This window comes from Onychomys torridus, chromosome 16 (assembly GCF_903995425.1).
Source record: "Onychomys torridus chromosome 16, mOncTor1.1, whole genome shotgun sequence".
NCBI classification, from domain to species: Eukaryota; Metazoa; Chordata; class Mammalia; order Rodentia; family Cricetidae; genus Onychomys; species Onychomys torridus.
The window spans coordinates 65,422,489-65,438,978 of NC_050458.1; the positions used below are offsets into that span (position 1 = coordinate 65,422,489).

General features: G+C 49.6%; 1 protein-coding gene across 2 annotated transcripts; it reads left to right on the forward strand.

The window, feature by feature from the left end:
- The first annotated feature begins 11,490 nt into the window (after window positions 1-11,490).
- On the forward strand, window positions 11,491-16,334 carry Dazap2 (DAZ associated protein 2). Of its 2 annotated transcripts, none has more exons than XM_036208886.1 (4): window positions 11,491-11,617; window positions 12,823-12,941; window positions 13,624-13,792; window positions 14,930-16,334. In XM_036208886.1, exons 1-4 carry the CDS (start codon window positions 11,605-11,607, stop codon window positions 15,253-15,255), a joined length of 627 nt encoding a protein of 208 aa, XP_036064779.1. In that variant the 5' UTR covers window positions 11,491-11,604; the 3' UTR covers window positions 15,256-16,334. The 2 variants fall into 2 exon arrangements, with proteins under 2 accessions (XP_036064779.1, XP_036064778.1); XM_036208885.1 differs by having other exon boundaries at window positions 11,498-11,617; window positions 13,624-13,869.
- Window positions 16,335-16,490: the final 156 nt, after the last annotated feature.

Sequence of the window (16,490 nt, forward strand, 5' to 3'; positions counted from 1 at the left end):
TAATAAGACTCTTTGATATTCATGTTACACTGCTCACTAAAGTTTGCCGCAGAACTGGGCCTGTCGCTGTTTTCCTGGGGCCAGTGAGGAGGCACTGCTGAGGGCCACTAAGTCGGCAGGAACCTAAAAGCTCGGGGTTTATCCCAGCTCTTCCGGTGGCAATCCCTGCAAGTAATGAAGCTTAGTTATAAGAGGTAGAGCCTGGCACCATCCCACCTGTAGGACCAGCTACTGGAGAAGCTGAAAATGGAGTGAGCCTGTGAATTAGGAACCAGCCTGGACAGCAAAGTCACACACACACACACACACACACACACACACACACACACTGCACACATGCATACACACACCACACACATACCACACTCACACACTGCATGCACATACCCAAGAACACCATACACACACATCTCAGAAAAAGAAAGTCTGGGGATGTAGCTCTATTGGTGCAATGCTTACTTATATGAACAAAGCTCTGGGGTCAGTCTCCAGCTACAAATTAAGCAGTGCGTGGTAGTATGTGCCTATAATCCCAGCACTCAGGAGTCTGAGGCCATCCTGGTTACCTGTGAGTTCCCAGGCCAGCCTGGGTCAGTGAAAAGATTGTGCTTTAAATAAAAGAGGGGGGGGGGGTGGGAGGAGGCTGGTAAGATGGCTTACTGGCTAAGAGTGCCTGCTGCTCTTTCCCTAACCCTAACTCTAACCCTGAGTTCAGATCCCAGCACCCACAGAGGGTGGGTCACAACCACCTGGAACTCTAGCTCAAGGGGACCTGACACCTTTTCCTAGTGGGTGCTAGCACATGCTTGAAACACATACAAATACGTAAATAAAAATAAATCTTCTTTCAGAAGTGTAATTAATTACAATTATGGTCTCAGCATGAAATTTCAAGAGGTGGGGACACTGAAGATCATTGTGGACCCAGGATCCTACTTCACAGGCAGTACCCTCACATGGTGGCAGGGGACTAGGAAATGTTCTGGGGTGCACTGATCTATTCACCTTCCAAAGGTGTTATCTCCAAATACCATCACTTGTGGGTTTGGATTTCAGCATCTGGATGGGGCTAGAGAAGTAACCATCTGGGTGTAGCAAGCTAGAACACAGGAAGTGATGGAAGAATTGCCCCAAAGGAGGTTTGGAAGACGGATGGGGCCATGTGAGGCAGGGGTTGCACATCTTGGATTCTTTCTAATTAATTGGACCTTTTTGGGGGAGGTCTGGCAGACTCTTCTGAAGATTTATTTCCTTCAAGAATCCTCCTTAAGTCCAAATGCCACATTGTTGTAAAAGGATTTTTGCTTTAATTACATTGCAGTTCCAGTAACTTTGTATATAATTTGTAGTTTGTAGATTACTTATTCTGTTTCTTTTGTTTATTACATTTACTCAGAGATGGGAGAGAGAAGGAGGGAGGGAGGGAGGGAGAGATGTGTCAGGATGCTCTATTGGAGGGCAAAGGACAACCTATAGGAACTGGCTGTCTCCTTCAACCATGTGAGTGGATTCTGGGGAATCCCTCTCCAGTAGGGAACCTAGCATCAAGCACCTTTACCCACTGAGCCTTTTGCCAGCACCTCTATTTCTTGAACATGTATATAGTTTGCCTAAAAGATAGATAACAAGGACTTTCCCCTCCTCATCTCCTATAGGCACTGAACCTGTGAGAGGTGCGGTGGACACTGAGAACCTTCTTTGGCATGTGCCTAGAAAGCCCCTGGACTCCTAGCAGATAAACCTCAGGTTCCCACCTTCTGCGACCTGAGAATTAACCCAGTTTCAAGTCGTGTTAAATACGTCATAGAACAACCAAGTTCTACCAGGATCCATGAATGCACTCTAAACGCTTCCCTGGTGGGCATGGGCAACTTCGCCCTCCCCTTTCTCACCACAGGGTTAGGGTACCCACTAGGGCAGCTGAGGGGGTGTGAGCAGAAGGTGGTCACAGCAGTGACTCAGGTTACCAGGACAAGACCTCTCAGCTGTGAAGAGCCGCGCAGCAGAGCATTGCCAAGGCAGTCTGGGCCAGTTTTCATAAAACCAGGGGAAAGAGTCAGTCTCCCAGGCCAGACTGAAGCCCTGTGAGGGGAATGGCCCATGGAGGAATCCATGCTGTTGAGAATGTGAGTCTACCATAAGGTGAAGAGCCAGAATTTCAGAAACCATGCATGAGGCCAGGGGTACAGCCAGAGCATGCTCCATTTTTTATATCCTCCTGAAATGCGTACAGTGTCTTCTATTTAATTTTAGCATGTAAGATGTAAAGCTGCATGGCTGTCAGCATCTCTGACAGATTGCCCTACAGTTCAAAGGGTAAATATGCTGGGTTTTTTTTTTTTTTTTAAGTTTTTGTAAAGTAACAAGGTGAGGAACATTTTAGCTCATAAATTATTTACCAGACCTCACAGCCATAATGGGCTGTGTGCATATTCATCAGGCAATCATCCATTATTCATAAGAAGTTCCCTTCAACTGTTGGAAGAAAATGAGGTTGTTGGTTGGAACGTGGAAGAAATGTGGTCTTTTTTGTCCTTCCTCTCCCTTCTCTGATAAGTCTCTACATTTCCACTGAAAAATAGTATCAGAGGTAAAATATCTGCCTGACCCGCAGATGTGCAAACGGAGGGAAGGAGTGGAGCAGCAAGTTAGTTGGCAGAATCCAGCAGCACCCATTGCTGTCTCCTGTTCTCACAGGCACGATGCTCCGGGAACAGCCAGAGTGCTTGCTCCCTTTTTTGGTGGGGCAAGGAGGGAAACAGGGTCTCATTACATAGCTCAGGTTGTCCTGGAACATTCTATGTAGAGCAGGCTGGCCTCAAACTTGTGACAGTCATCCTGCCTCAACCTCATGATTGGGGAGATCGCAGGTGCGTGGGCACCATCTTGCCTAATTTGGGACACCTCTTCATGCAACAAGAGAACTATTTCAACAAAACTTTGTAGAGCTGCTACTGATAACTGACACCATTCGCCTTCTGCTGCTGAAGAAGTATCTGTTAGTGAGCAGGACCAGCCTGGTCTACACAGGCTAGCCAGGGCTACATAGTGAGGCTCTGGTTCCAAACAAAACAAAACAAAACAGAAAAACAAACAAAAAACAGTTGCAGGCCAAGGCAGGCAGATCTCTAATGAATTCAAGGCTAGCCTAGTCTACAAAGCAAGTTCCAGGCCAGCCAAGGCTACATAGTGAGACTTTGTCTCAAAACAAATAGACAAATAGTATTTGTTAAAGGAAAAACAAGCCGGGCATGGTGGTGCATACCTAATTCCAGCACTCAGGAGGCAGAGGCAGGTGGATCTCTGTGAGTTCCAGTTCAGTCTGATCTACAAAGTGAGTTCCAGGACAACTAGGGCTGTTACATAGAGAAACCCTGTTTTGAAAAACTAGAGAGAGAGAGAGAGAGAGAGAGAGAGAGAGAGAGAGAGAGAGAGAGAGAGGAAAGAAAAGCAAGGGACTTAAGAGAGATGTCTTAGCTATTAATATCATGCATTGCTCTTGTAGAGGACCTGAGTTGATTCCCAGTATACATGTGGGATGCTCACAACCACCTGTAACTGTACCAGGGGGATCCACACTCTGGCCACATGGACACATGCTCCCAATTTAGACAAAAATTTAAAAAGGGAGCTAGAGAGATCATTCAGTGGTTAATAGCACTTGATGCTCTTTCAGAGGACATGGATTCAATCCCCACCACTCACATCAGGCAGTTTATAATTGCCTGTAAATCCAGTTCCAAGAGATCTGATGCCCTCTTCTGGCTTCCATGGGTACCGCATGCATGTGGTACATTATGAAGGCACATTCATATACACATAAATAAAACTAAAATTAAAGCAGCAAGCCAACAAACTACAAAGAAAAAAGAAGAATTTGCTGAAGCTAGTCCTGACCTGGGTCTGGTGGTGTAGGTCTGCAATCCCATGTAATCCCAGCTGTTACACGGTTTGAGAAATTCAAGACTGTTTCAAAAAAAAAAAAAAGTGTGGCTGGGCGGTGGTGGCGCACGCCTTTAATCCCAGCACTTGGGAGACAAAGGCAGGTGGATCTCTATGAGTTCAAGGCCAGCCTGGTCCACAAAGCTGGTCCAGGATAGGCTCCAAAGCTACAGAGAAACCCTGTCTCGAAAAACAAAACAAAACAAAAACCAAACAAACAAACAAACAAAAAAAAGTGTGTGTGTGTGATCTGCTGAGCTGGGGAGGTGGCGGTCACTCAGTAGCAGTGGCAGAACACTTGCATAGCAGTCAGGATGCTTGAGGCTGGGGATTTAGCTCAGTGGTAGAGCGCTTGCCTAGCAAGCACAAGGCCCTGGGTTCGATCCTCAGCTCTGGTAAACCAAAAACCCAAAACACAGAGCCTGGAGCCACTTCTTCTTTTCCTTTCCTTTCTTTTTTTGAGACTGGGTCTCACTGCATAGCTCTGGCTGTCCTGGAACTCACTGTGTAGAGCAGGCTGGCCTCAAACTCAGAGATCCACCTACCTCTGTCCCATCAGCCTGTCAGGGTCACGTGTGTGTAATCTCGGGACTCAGGGAGCTAATACAGGGGGCTAGCCTGGGATACATAGGAAAAGTTTTGTTTTGTTTTTTTAAGCCAGTGAGGTGACTGTGCGTGAAGACATTAGCAAACAGAGCAAAGTGTGTCAATCTTATTGTCCCTTTTGTCCAGTCCTCACAGAAGTCCCCGAGGTAAATATAATGTTCAGTACGAGAAGACTGGGACGAAGAGAAAGTGGAGTTAGTGAGAAGCAGGAGCACCGGATCACGGACTGGGCCCATCTCCGTCCTTGCCTAATGTGCTTTGAGTCCTGTCTTCCTAAATCTTCAGAATGATAAAGAAAAAGAAAAAGAAAAGAAAAACCTCCTATCTCCACCAATAGAAGCATTTCATGATATTGTGTTTTCCACAAACTGGATTTTACTGCATCGTTCATTTATTGGTTTGTTTGTTTGTTTGAGGCAGGGTTTCTCTGTGCAGCGCTGGCTGTCCTGGAAGTCACTCTGTAGCCCAGGCTGGCCTTGAACTCAAGAGATCCACCTGTCTCTGCCTCCTGAGTGCTGGGATTAAAGGTGTGCAGACTGGCTAATTTTATTTATTATGTGTGTTTTCTTTTGTTCCTCTTCCAGATCAGTGGTTGCTCCTCCAGATTTATTTTACTGGAGATGGCTTGGTGGTTAAGAGCAGTTATTGCTCTTCCAGAGGACCTGGGTTCAATTTCCAGCACCACCATGGCAGCTCACAAACACCTGTAACTCTAGTCCCAGGAGCAGCAGTGCCCTCTCCTGGCCTCTGCTGGTATGTATGTACGAGTACTACATGTGTGCCTAGCTCTCTTAGAGACCAGAACAGGGTGCTGGTCCCCAGAAACTGGCAACAAGTGTTCTTACCTACTGGGTCATCCCTTCAGGCCCTGTTCCTTTTTCTCTGTGTAACAATCCTGGCTGGAACTCTCTCTCTGTAGACCAGGCTGGCCTCGAATTGAGATCTGCCTGCACCTGCCGCTGCCTCTGCTGGGATTAAAAACATGCACCACCATGCCTGGCCAGGCCTTGTTCTTAAAAACTTTTTTTAGAAAAACTTTCATTTACTCTTCGGGTTTCTGTGACCGGGAAGAGGCACCAGTGACCTTGTAGGAGTGTGAAATTGTCTAGGGCAGGAGTGTTCCAAACATCTCAACTCTGTCCAGGCTCCCTGGGCAGATTGAGAAGCAGAGTGAGCAGCAAGTTCTGTTCTTCTGAGTGCTGTAGGTAACTCTGGAACACACATACCACACACATACACCCCCCACAGATCACATTCCCCCCACCACCCTTCAAAGAATAAAGTCAAATCTCAAACCTCTAAACCAGCAAACCTCAAGATATATCACGATCACTCTATTTAACTTTTTTTTTTTTTTTTGAGCTGAGGATCAAACCCCGGGCCTTGCACTTTCTAGGCAAGCGCTCAACCACTGAGCTAAATCCCCAACCCCTTAACTTGCATTTTAAATGAGTCTTAAATATTCTAATGCAAGGGAGCTGAGATTTCAGACAGAAAATACTGACTAAGACCAATAAAGAAGCAGCCCTGCTCCAGGCAGGCCCCGCCCGGCTGCCCAGAGGCAGTGCAGTTGGCACTAACTTTATGGTGCCATTTCTAAAATGTCTGCCGAGACTGGAAGAGAAGGCCCACTTCCCACCATACATCTTGTAATAGCTGTTCCCTTCATTACACAAAGGCCAGCCAGAGTGTTGAAAGGACCCCCCAAAGAGCCGCTGGATGCTTCCCAGAGCTCTGGCCTTCCTCTCTGGTCTAAGAGGAGGCTGTTTTATTCTCTGCCGCACTAGGATGAACACAACATCTCGTAGGTGTTCAGTAAAGGGTCACTGGAAAAACAAGAGAAAGAACTCAAGTCAGACTAATTGAGACTAGGAGGGCCAGCAGCAGGAGCCCCTCCCTGTGCGGTCTGCTTGGTTCTGCTGTAACCAAGTGCCCGGTTCGGTCCTGGTTGTGGTGAGGATACAAACACTTGATGGTTATGCTCTGCTTTGGGGTCCACTGGCTGCCTCACAATCAGAAAGGGGACCGGCTATATTCAGAAGGGGACAAGCATGTCAGTGGCCTCACTTTGGAATGACTCACCCTTGCCCTGCCGGCCTAACAGTCCCAACACTTTGGCTGACACTAGAGACCAAACTTCCAGCACTCAAGCTTTTGAGGACCGACTGTCATTTTCAACACCCTCATGTCATAGTTTACTCATCTCTAGAGCAGCATGATTTCACTGAATTATGCCAGGATTTTCCTTTCAGGATCTGTCTACTCCAAGGCACATTAGAAGAGTTCATTAGCCATCATCTCTGGCTTCTTCCCCCTCTTCATTTCAATATTACTACTGCCCCTGCCCCCACAAGATCACACTACGGAGCCCTGTTAGGCCCAGAACTCTCTCTGTAGACTAGCTGCTGGCCTCAAACTCACAGACATCCTCCTGCCTCTGCCTTCATTCCTTCATTGGTTCTACAAAATACCCAGCAAGTGCCATACCTGGAACAGCCCAGACAACATGCCTCCTGTCCTGGAGTACCTGGAGCAAGTAAGTAGCTCCTAGACATGAAAACAAGTTAGATAACACCAGAAAGACAGACAGACAGACAGATAGAGGGAGGGAGGACATGCTGATTTTTGTTTTTCATCCACAGACTCTGCCTTCTGAGTGCTGTGCTTAAAGATATGCCCACTATATCCAGTCACTGATATTTTAAAATTGCTTGAGGTGTTGTAGAATATTATTTTAAGATGCATTACATTTGTTTATGCTGTGGAACATTTAATGATGCAAAGAATTGTTGCATTTCTTCATGTTGCATTTGGTTAACTCTGTGAAGCTGTATTATTTGGACTGTCTAGGGGCCAGCCACCCAGCCATGCACGGAATAAGAATTAAAGTAAAATTATAGAAATAAGAAAAGGAAAAAGCCCAGAGGCAAAAGATAGACAAGATAATTTAAACTTAAGAAAAGCTGGCAAGAAATAAGCCAAGTGAAGGCTGGGCATTCATAAGTAATAGTAAGCCTCCGTGTGATTTATTTGGAAGCTATTTGGCAGGGCCCCCTCAAGAGCAAAAACAACCAACAGCCACACTGAGGAATATATATATATTTATAGTGCTTTGATAAACTCCACTCCTCAATTCCTTCCCTGCTAATTCCTCCCTTATCCACCCCCACGATTCCCTTTCAATTCATTGCTCTTTTTTCATTGTTTATTTTTTAAAGATTATTTCATTTTTACATGTGTGTGTTTTGTCTGCACGTCTGCATGTGCACCATGTGCATGCCTGGTGCTCTCAGGGTCAGAAGAGGGTGCCAAGGCCCTTAGGACAGAAGGCATTGTCTTCACATGGGCTCTGACCTGGGCTCTGCAAGGCCTGGGCTCTGCAAGGCCTGGGCTCTGCAAGGCCTGGGCTCTGCATGGCCTGGGCTCTGCATGACCTGGGCTCTGCATGGCCTGGCTCTGCATGGCCTTGGCTCTGCAAGGCCTGGCTCCTGTTTCCTCCTCAGCTTCATCTCTTACCATTGCCAAGCTGTCCTTACTTCTGTGATCTGGCCATACTGCCCCATTTTCATGCCCCCACGCCAAGTGTTTGTAGATGGAACTGTCTTGTTAAGTAAGAAACACAGAGCCAATTGCAGAGTTAAAAGCCAAGAGGTTAGAGCAATAGCTAAGAGCTGAAAACCTTACCCTTCACTGCTGCTGCTGTCTTTCCTCTCCATAAGAGACCTACTTCCTGTGTTTTTTCCTTTTTATAGACTTCCTGTTCTGCCTTCTCATTGGTTGTCACTCCTTGTCACTGCCTGTCTGTACAGACCTCCAGGTCTTCTATGGTTGGTATTGAGATTAAAGGCGTGTGTCGCCATGCTGGCTGTATCCTTGAACTCACAGAGATCCGCCTAGCTCTGCCTCCCAAGTGCTGGGATTAAAGGCATGCACCACCACTGCTGATGCCCTTTCTTATCTCCAGGTCGTAACATAAGTGATGTCCTCCCTTTCCCAGGGTCCTTCTTCACTTGTTTAGTGGCTGTGCATTCCTCGGATTTCATCGCAGGCATCACCTCCTACTCCACCCCCTGGAAACTTTCTCTGACCAAGCAGATGAGAGTAGGCACTTCATCTACCTGCTCTAATCACTGTACTATGAGTATCTGGGCTTTTCCAGGCTGTAAGTTTCAAAAAGGTGGGGGACTCTGCCTACTTCTTCACCATTGTTTCCCTAGTGTCTCCCACAAGACCTGACACAGTAGGCATTCAATAAATATTTGCTATGTTAATGTAAGAGTGTTTGGGGCAGGGCTGTAGTGGTGCACTTTAATCCCAGCACCTGGGAGGCAGAGGCAGGCAGATCTCTGAGTTTGAGGCCAGTCTGGTCTACCGAGTGAGTTCCAGGACAGCCAGGACTACACAGAGAAACCTGTTTTGGAAAAAAAGAAATGAAAAAGTGTAGTAGGGCAGGCCCATAGGGTCAAGGAAATTGGTTCAAACCAGTTGCCAAGGCATGCACATAATGTACTTCCTTATGAGCCAACCTGGGGTCTGCCTGAGGGCCTAGCAACAGGCGCTGTCAGAGTTCCTGATCATGCCCAGCCAATGAGGGATGACCATGAAATGCCACCAGATTAGGACACAGCTTGGGTGCTGGGAGGAGGGTATATAAGGCCTTCCCTGTTATGGAATAAATGGGTCTGCTGTTTGCCGTCACCTGACTCCCAGTGTCTGTGTCATTGATACTACGGCGCCTTCTCACCCCCTACCCCCAAGAGAGCCATTATTCCCACAACAAAAAGAAAAAAATGTTTGATAAGTGAGCAAACACCTCAGTTTAAGAATAAAAACATGAGAAAAAAAAAAAAAAAGAATAAAAACATGGGGCCAGATGGTGGTGGTGCACGCCTTTAATCCTAGCACTCGGGAGGCAGAGGCAGGTGGATCTCTGTGAGTTCAAGGCCAGCCTGGTCTACAGAGTGAGATCCAGGACAGGCACCAAAACTACAGAGAAACCCTGTCTCAGAAAAAACAAAACAAGAAAAAAAAAAGTAGGAACACCCTAGTCCCAGCACTTGGGAGGGAAAGGCAGGTAGAGCTCAGAGTTCAAGGACAGCCTGATCTACAGAGTGTCCCAGGACAGCCAAGGCTACACAGAGAAACCCTGTCTTGAAAAACAAACAAACAAAAACAGAGAGAAAGAGAGGAGGAGGGAGGGAAGAAGGGAGGGAGAGAGGGAGGGAGGAAGGGAGGGAGGGAGGGAGGGAGAAACATGGATGCTCCCTTCTGTTCAAGAAAGTAGCCAGACGCTCCCTAGCTCCACCTGGTGGAGACTGCGGTGATCTGCAGCCCCCATTCCCGGAGGCAGCTCATTTGGCCGCACTCCCTCTTCTATCTCCAAGGCTCAAGCCTAGCAAAGGAGGGATCGACCAACCAGAGGGCAGCTTGCCCTAGGAGGGCCTGGATATCAATTAGCCCTTCCTTCATGAGCCCCTAGTCTTGGGAAGGACCACCCTGTAGCAGCATTTGAATTTTTATTTGTTGTTGTTATTTATTTTATTATGTGTATGGGTGTGAAAAGATATATCAAGAAAGTGTAAATATCACTGGCTTTATGATACTAATTTAATCCGAATCAAATTTATAACACACTTAAAGGGAAATTTTAAAAATGCCTAAAAGAATTCCAAAACAGCCTTTAGAGCAACCCAGTTGCCTGTTGATAGGAAAATAAAATAGAAATACTGACCCGGAATCTGGGAGTCAGGACATAAAACCTGAGTCTGTAACCTGTCTCTCCTTAGATCAGTTTTTTAGAGTATTTATGTGCCTGTGTGAATGTATGACACACATGTGCATCCGACAGAGTCCAGAAGATGTGGGATCCGAACATAAGGGCCTCTGGAGGAGCAGTAAGTGCTCCTAGCCGCTGAGCCTTCTCTCCAGCTCACATGGATCAGGGATGCTAAAATAAGCAAGGCTTGCCCAGGGCTGCTGTGCGGAATGGATGAAGCTGCGTTTACAGGGTGTCATGCTGACTGTAACGGATGAAGACAAAAGCGAGGGTGAGCAGGAGTATGGGTCTGATCAGTGTTTGATTAACAAGGATTCTTTTGGGGCGCTGGGTTTCCCTGTTAGCCCGGGCTGTCCCGGAACTCGCTCTGTTAGCCTCGAACTCACAGCGATGCGCCTGCCTCGGCCTCCCGGGGTTAAAGGCGAGCGCCACGGCCCGCAGCGGTGTCTCCTTTACAGGGTCTCTCTCCAAGGTCTCTCTCCTCAGCAGCTTTCTACCTACTTCCACCCCGACGGGGAACATAAACTACAGAGAGCGCTGGGTCGGCCCCCTTGCCGCTGGCTCCGGAGAGCGCGCCAGCCTAACAGTGGCTCAGCAGATATTCTGGCCTGAGGAAACGGGAAGCTTCATGGCTGTCCTGAAAGACGGCAGTGAGAAAGCACTCAGAACGTCTGCAGGGAAAGGAGGACAGGTCACCCGAGGCGGTGCCGAGGCCGGGGTGCGGGTGCGGGTGCGGGCTGCGTGCGCAACCCGTCCTCCGACGTCCGTGCGCACAGCTCGCCGGGGCCCGGTCGAGCCGGGTGCTCGCCGTCCACGGGGACGCGAGGCAGGCTCAGGTTGGAGGCTTGGCCCTCGTCCTCGGGGCACTTCGGAATGTAGGGGCCTGTGTCCCCGCGGGAAGGGCAGGGCCACCTCCGTGCTCGGGAGTGGAGGTGCCCGGGGGCGAGGACACCGCCCCGAGAGAGGACCGCCATAGCCCCGGCTCCCCGGAGGGCGGGGCCACGCAGGAGAGGGGCGGGGCCACGCGGGGGAGGGGCGGGGCCACGCGGGGGAGGGGCGGGGCCACGCGGGGAGGGGCGGGGCCACGCGCGCCCTCCCTGCAGCCACTGGCGGCCTCGCGAGGGGGCGGGGCTTCCGGCGGCAGCGCGCTCGGGCGTCGACTGACGCAGCGCGGACGGGGGGGGCCACGTGACACGGAAGTGACTCCGAACAGGAAGAGGACGGGAAAAAAAAAAAAATAACCGTCCGCGACGCCGAGTGGAAGCGGACCCGCTGCCATCATGAACAGCAAAGGCAAGGCCGGGGAGCGGCGGGGGCCGTCGGGGAGGCGGGCTGGCTCGGGACGAGCGGGTCCGGGGCGGGGGCGACGGGCTCGGGGCGGGCTGGGCCGCGCTTCTGTCCAGAGGGCCGGGAGCGAGGCCGCACCCGACGTGGCCGCTGCCTCGCCCCACGCCACCGCCGCTCGGCGCTCCGCCCGGGCCGCGGGCCCCGTACACTCTGTGGCGCAGTTTGTAGCCGCGGGCTCCTGTGTGCGCGCGCGTGTGTGTGGTGTGTGCGTGTGTCTGTGTGTGTGCGTGTGTCTGTGTGAGAGCTGGGGGGGCTTTTCCGTGACGGGCACCCGCTGGAGCGAATGGGGAGCTAGAGCAGGGGTTTGGGTGGGCCAATGGAGGGCCGGCAGAGGCGGGGCGCCGCGCTTCGGAACAACAAGCCTCCGCAGAGCTTAACTAGTGAGGTGCCGGCCCCGCCGCCCGGTCCCGGCCCGGGAGGTCCCTTTCCCGCCTCCCCTGGCCTCTTCGCCCTTCCTCGGCAGGACCGGGATGTCCGCCCGCCCCTGTGCGCGGTCGCTCTTAACACCCCACCCGCCGCCCTTTGCACGGTTAACTTCACTCACTCACTCTGTGGAAGTCGACCTTGACTGGGAAGGAACCTGTGCGGTGTACACTCAGCGATGGGGCCCACAGAGTCTGGACGGGTGACACCCCCAGCCTGTAGGACACAGCCCCGAGTAGGAGTCCCCTAAGGTTCCAGCAGTCCAGCCTCGGGACCGGGTCCCCAGACCCGTCCCTTACTGGGGAGGGAACGTGGCCAAGTTAGGCTCGATTCCGTCCTCAGTATTGCTAGTGGGAGCAGCGCCCTTTCTGCCCAGGCTGAACCCAGGGAGGGGCAGACAGTCCTCATTTTCTTGGCTCCAAGAAATTCGGGCCCTGGAGGGCAGGCAGTCTGTCTGTAGCCCCCTGCCCCACTTGGTGGCCCTGTTTACAGATTTGTTTGTATGTAAGTTTGTGTCTGCGTGGGGGTACGTGGATGTGGGCGCAGGTGCTCACAGAGGCAGGAGCTACAGTTGAAAGTAGGTCGTGAGTGTCGTATGTGGGTGCTGGGAACAGAACTGGGTCCTCAGGAAGAGCAGCACTTTGTCTTAACCACTGGGCCATCTCTCCTGTCTGCCACCCTCCCTCCCAGTTTGACAGACAGCACCCCTTCCCCCTCTTGTATTCCAGGTCAATATCCAACACAGCCTACCTACCCTGTGCAACCTCCTGGGAACCCAGTGTACCCTCAGACCTTACATCTTCCTCAGGCTCCACCCTATACTGACGCTCCACCTGCATACTCAGAGGTACCGCAGTTTGCTAGAGTTTTAACTGGTTGACACACTCTTGGACCCCTAGTCGGTCTTTAAACCTGACTTCACAAACAGGAGTTGTAATTAATATTAGAGTTGAGTGTGTTGTCTGCTTATGTTATTTGACATATGCTGAAGTTAAGCTGAGTTTGGGTCCCTTGAGCCCAGTGTGGCAGCAGATGACCCAAGATACTATTGTATGCCCACAACTGTAACATACAGTGTGTGATCTACACAAACAAAGAACTGCAAATGGGCTGTGCATGGTGGTACAGGCTGGTAGTCCCAGCACTTGGGAAGCTGAGGCAGAAAGATCCTGACTGTTTTGGGCTATATAACCAAACCCTGTTATACCAGAACCAGTCAGGAGTTCAAGGTCACCCTCCACTACATAGTTGAAGGTATAGGAGATGGTTTCAACAGGACTTGATAAAATAACATTCTGGGGGAGAAAAAAAAAAAGATGTGTGACACTACACCCAGCTTAGAGAATTTCTAAGCCGGCGTTGGTGGCGCATGCCTTTAATCCCAGCACTCAGGAGGCAGAGGCATGCGGATCTCTGAGTTTGAGGCCAGCCTGGTTTACAAAGGGAGTTCCAGGAAAGGTGCAAAGCTACAGAGAAACCCTGTCTCGAAAAAACAAATAACATTCTGCCTTTTCTTCTGCTTCCTTTAGCTCTATCGTCCAAGCTTTGTTCATCCAGGGGCTGCCACAGTCCCCACCATGTCAGCTGCCTTTCCTGGCGCCTCTCTGTATCTGCCTATGGCCCAGTCTGTGGCTGTCGGGCCGTTAGGCTCCACAATCCCCATGGCTTACTATCCAGTTGGTCCCATCTATCCACCTGGTTCAGCCGTGCTGGTGGATGGAGGGTATGATGCAGGTGCCAGATTTGGAGCTGGCGCTACCGCTGGCAACATTCCTGTGAGTATGGCCTAACTGGGAGCTCAGCCCTTCTGTACTTGGACTTCTTGAAATCTTCATTCTCCCACCATCCCTGGATAGTAGTGGTCAGGCTTGGCACAGCAGCTGCCATTTCCTAGGCAGAAAGTGGATGAGGGCAGAACTGTGGCTGATTAGGGTATCAGACGCGTCCTTTGGTTTCAAGATTAATGGTTCATTTGTTTTCTTCCCTTATTAAGATAATGCTAGCTAGCCGGGTGGTGGCAGCACGAGCCTTTAATCCCACCAGGTGGATCTGAGTTAAAGGCCAGCCTGCTCTACAGAGCAAGTTCCAGGCCAGCCAGCACAGAGAAATCCTGTCTTGAAAAACCAAAAAACCAACAAAAAACCCCTGCTAGCTCCTTTTTCATTGGTGTGGGCACAGTGAAGAAGGCACAGGATTCCTTATTGAGTCCACACATATTTAATATCTGCCACAAGGGTGAAATAAATGTACTAGGAACCCAGTTGATTCAAAAGGTAGAATCAAAGCCACATTCTAGGTGAAGTGGAGTGGCTTTTAAGTATTACAGTGTTGCTGAGGTGTAACCCAGTGGTAGAGCACATGCTTAGATGTACAGAGTGCTCTCCCTCTCCTGGACAGCACACAGGAGATCCTGCGGGCTGTTTTTTGCTATTTTGGAAATATGGGGTGGAGTGGTTCTCCCCTGAGAAGGATGGGTCTGGTGTTCACAGGCTGCCTCTTAGGGCAGGAACCCTTTGATTAATGACAGGCTCCTTTCCTGTCTGTGTCTGGATTCAGAGATGGTGACTTGCTCTAGAACTCAAGCTGTCACAGAATTAGCTCTTTAAAATGCTGGTTGCTGGGTGTGGTGGCACATGCCTGTCATCTCACAGTGGGAGGCTAAGGCAGGGGTTAGCTGGGGCTACATAGCAAGAAGCCGGCAAGTCAGGGTTGCACACGGAGACCCAGGGTCAGCCCACCCTACCCCCTACAAAAGAAAAGTGACCAGTTGGCACACTGCCACCCTCTGGGCGTCTGTTTCCCCTGTGCCCACCGTGCCCTGTGCTTGTCTTCTAGCCTCCACCTCCTGGATGCCCTCCCAACGCTGCTCAGCTTGCAGTCATGCAGGGAGCCAACGTCCTTGTGACTCAGCGCAAGGGAAACTTCTTCATGGGTGGCTCAGATGGGGGCTACACCATCTGGTGAAGAACCGTGGCCACTCCTGTGCCGGGAAAGACATCACATACCTTCAGCACTTCTCACAATGTAACTGCTTTAGTCCTATTAACCTGAAGTTGCAGTTTAGACACATGTTTTTGGGGTGTCTTTCTGGTGTCCAAACTTTGAGGCACTTTTCAAATTTAATAAAGAACTATGTAAGGGTAGCAGCAGTCCCTCCCTAAAGCGTTTTGAGGTAGGGAGGTGTCCATTCTTCAAATGAATGGGAGTGAAGCAGCCTGAGGCTCTTCTTTATTCCTCTGGAGTAATACTGTACCATACTGGTCTTTGCTTTTAGTAATAAAACATCAAATTAGGTTTGGAGGGAACTTTGATCTTCCTAAGAATTAAAGTTGCCAAATTATTCTGATTGGTCTTTAATCTCCTTTAAGTCTTTGATTTATAGTAGTTGTTAAATGAACCGCACTAGCTGTCTGCCTTTTCCTTCCCGATATCTGCCCACCGGCCCGCCCTGTCCTTGGTCTTCCGTCCCTCCCATCAGTCTCATGGAATCAGTGGTGCAGGACAGAAAGCCAGTCACTCACCCCTTCTCACCTCACACCTGTCCCACTTGCCATTTTTAACTTGTCTTTCATAAGGATCCTCTGAAGCCCCTTGTGCCCTGGGCACAGACCCCATTTCTTTGGGTTTTATATAGCTCCAGGAGAAGGTGAGGTACCTTTAGGACCCGCCTCAGAGACGGCTCTGCATCACCACAAACCCAGACTTGCTGTGGTACCAGAACCTGAACTTAACAACAGTTCTTAGTGCACACTGTCCCAGAAAAGTGTCTTTAAAGTGACAGGCAGAGGAGATGCACATCACAAGCTTGGCTTGAAAGCCAAATTAAGGGCAGCGTCTCAGATCAAAACCTGGTTTTCATTTTCTGAGTGTCTAATGCAGCCGCTCAGGTTCCCCGAAGTTTCCTTTGAGGGGTTAGTGAGTCGGGTCATGTGAATGCCTCGCTATGAAATGACTTGAGTCCAGTGAGATCTCATTAGGATTAATATTTCAGGGATCCTTGATATTTTGATTTGTTTTCTGAGATTGGATTTTATTTTATTTTATCTGATATTTCAGTTCATCTAAATCTTGTGTTCTGTACATGTGATGTTTGACTGTACCATCGACTGTTATGGAAGTTCAGCGTTGTATGTCTCTCTACACTGTGGTGCACTTAACTTGTGGATTTTTTATACTAAAAATGTAGAATAAAGACTATTTTGAAGATTTGAATAAAGTGATGAAGTTGCATTACACTGCACTCCAGGCATTCTTTACTTAGCATGTGTTCACATGTCTTCATATATGTCAGGTCTTTATACCCCACCCAGAAACCAGTTAGGTGCTATTGCTGTTGCTCTGTTTTAGTGGTGTCTGTGAAATGAGTGGAGGTGTGCAAGGCTGGGATCCAGGTTTG

Excerpts from the sequence above, each read along its gene's own strand:
- Dazap2 (XM_036208886.1), top strand. Across the intron at positions 12,942-13,623 it reads CTCCACCTGCATACTCAGAG|CTCTATCGTCCAAGCTTTGT; the intron begins GTACCGCAGTTT and ends TGCTTCCTTTAG. Across the intron at positions 13,793-14,929 it reads TGGTCCCATCTATCCACCTG|CCTCCACCTCCTGGATGCCC; the intron begins GTTCAGCCGTGC and ends CTTGTCTTCTAG.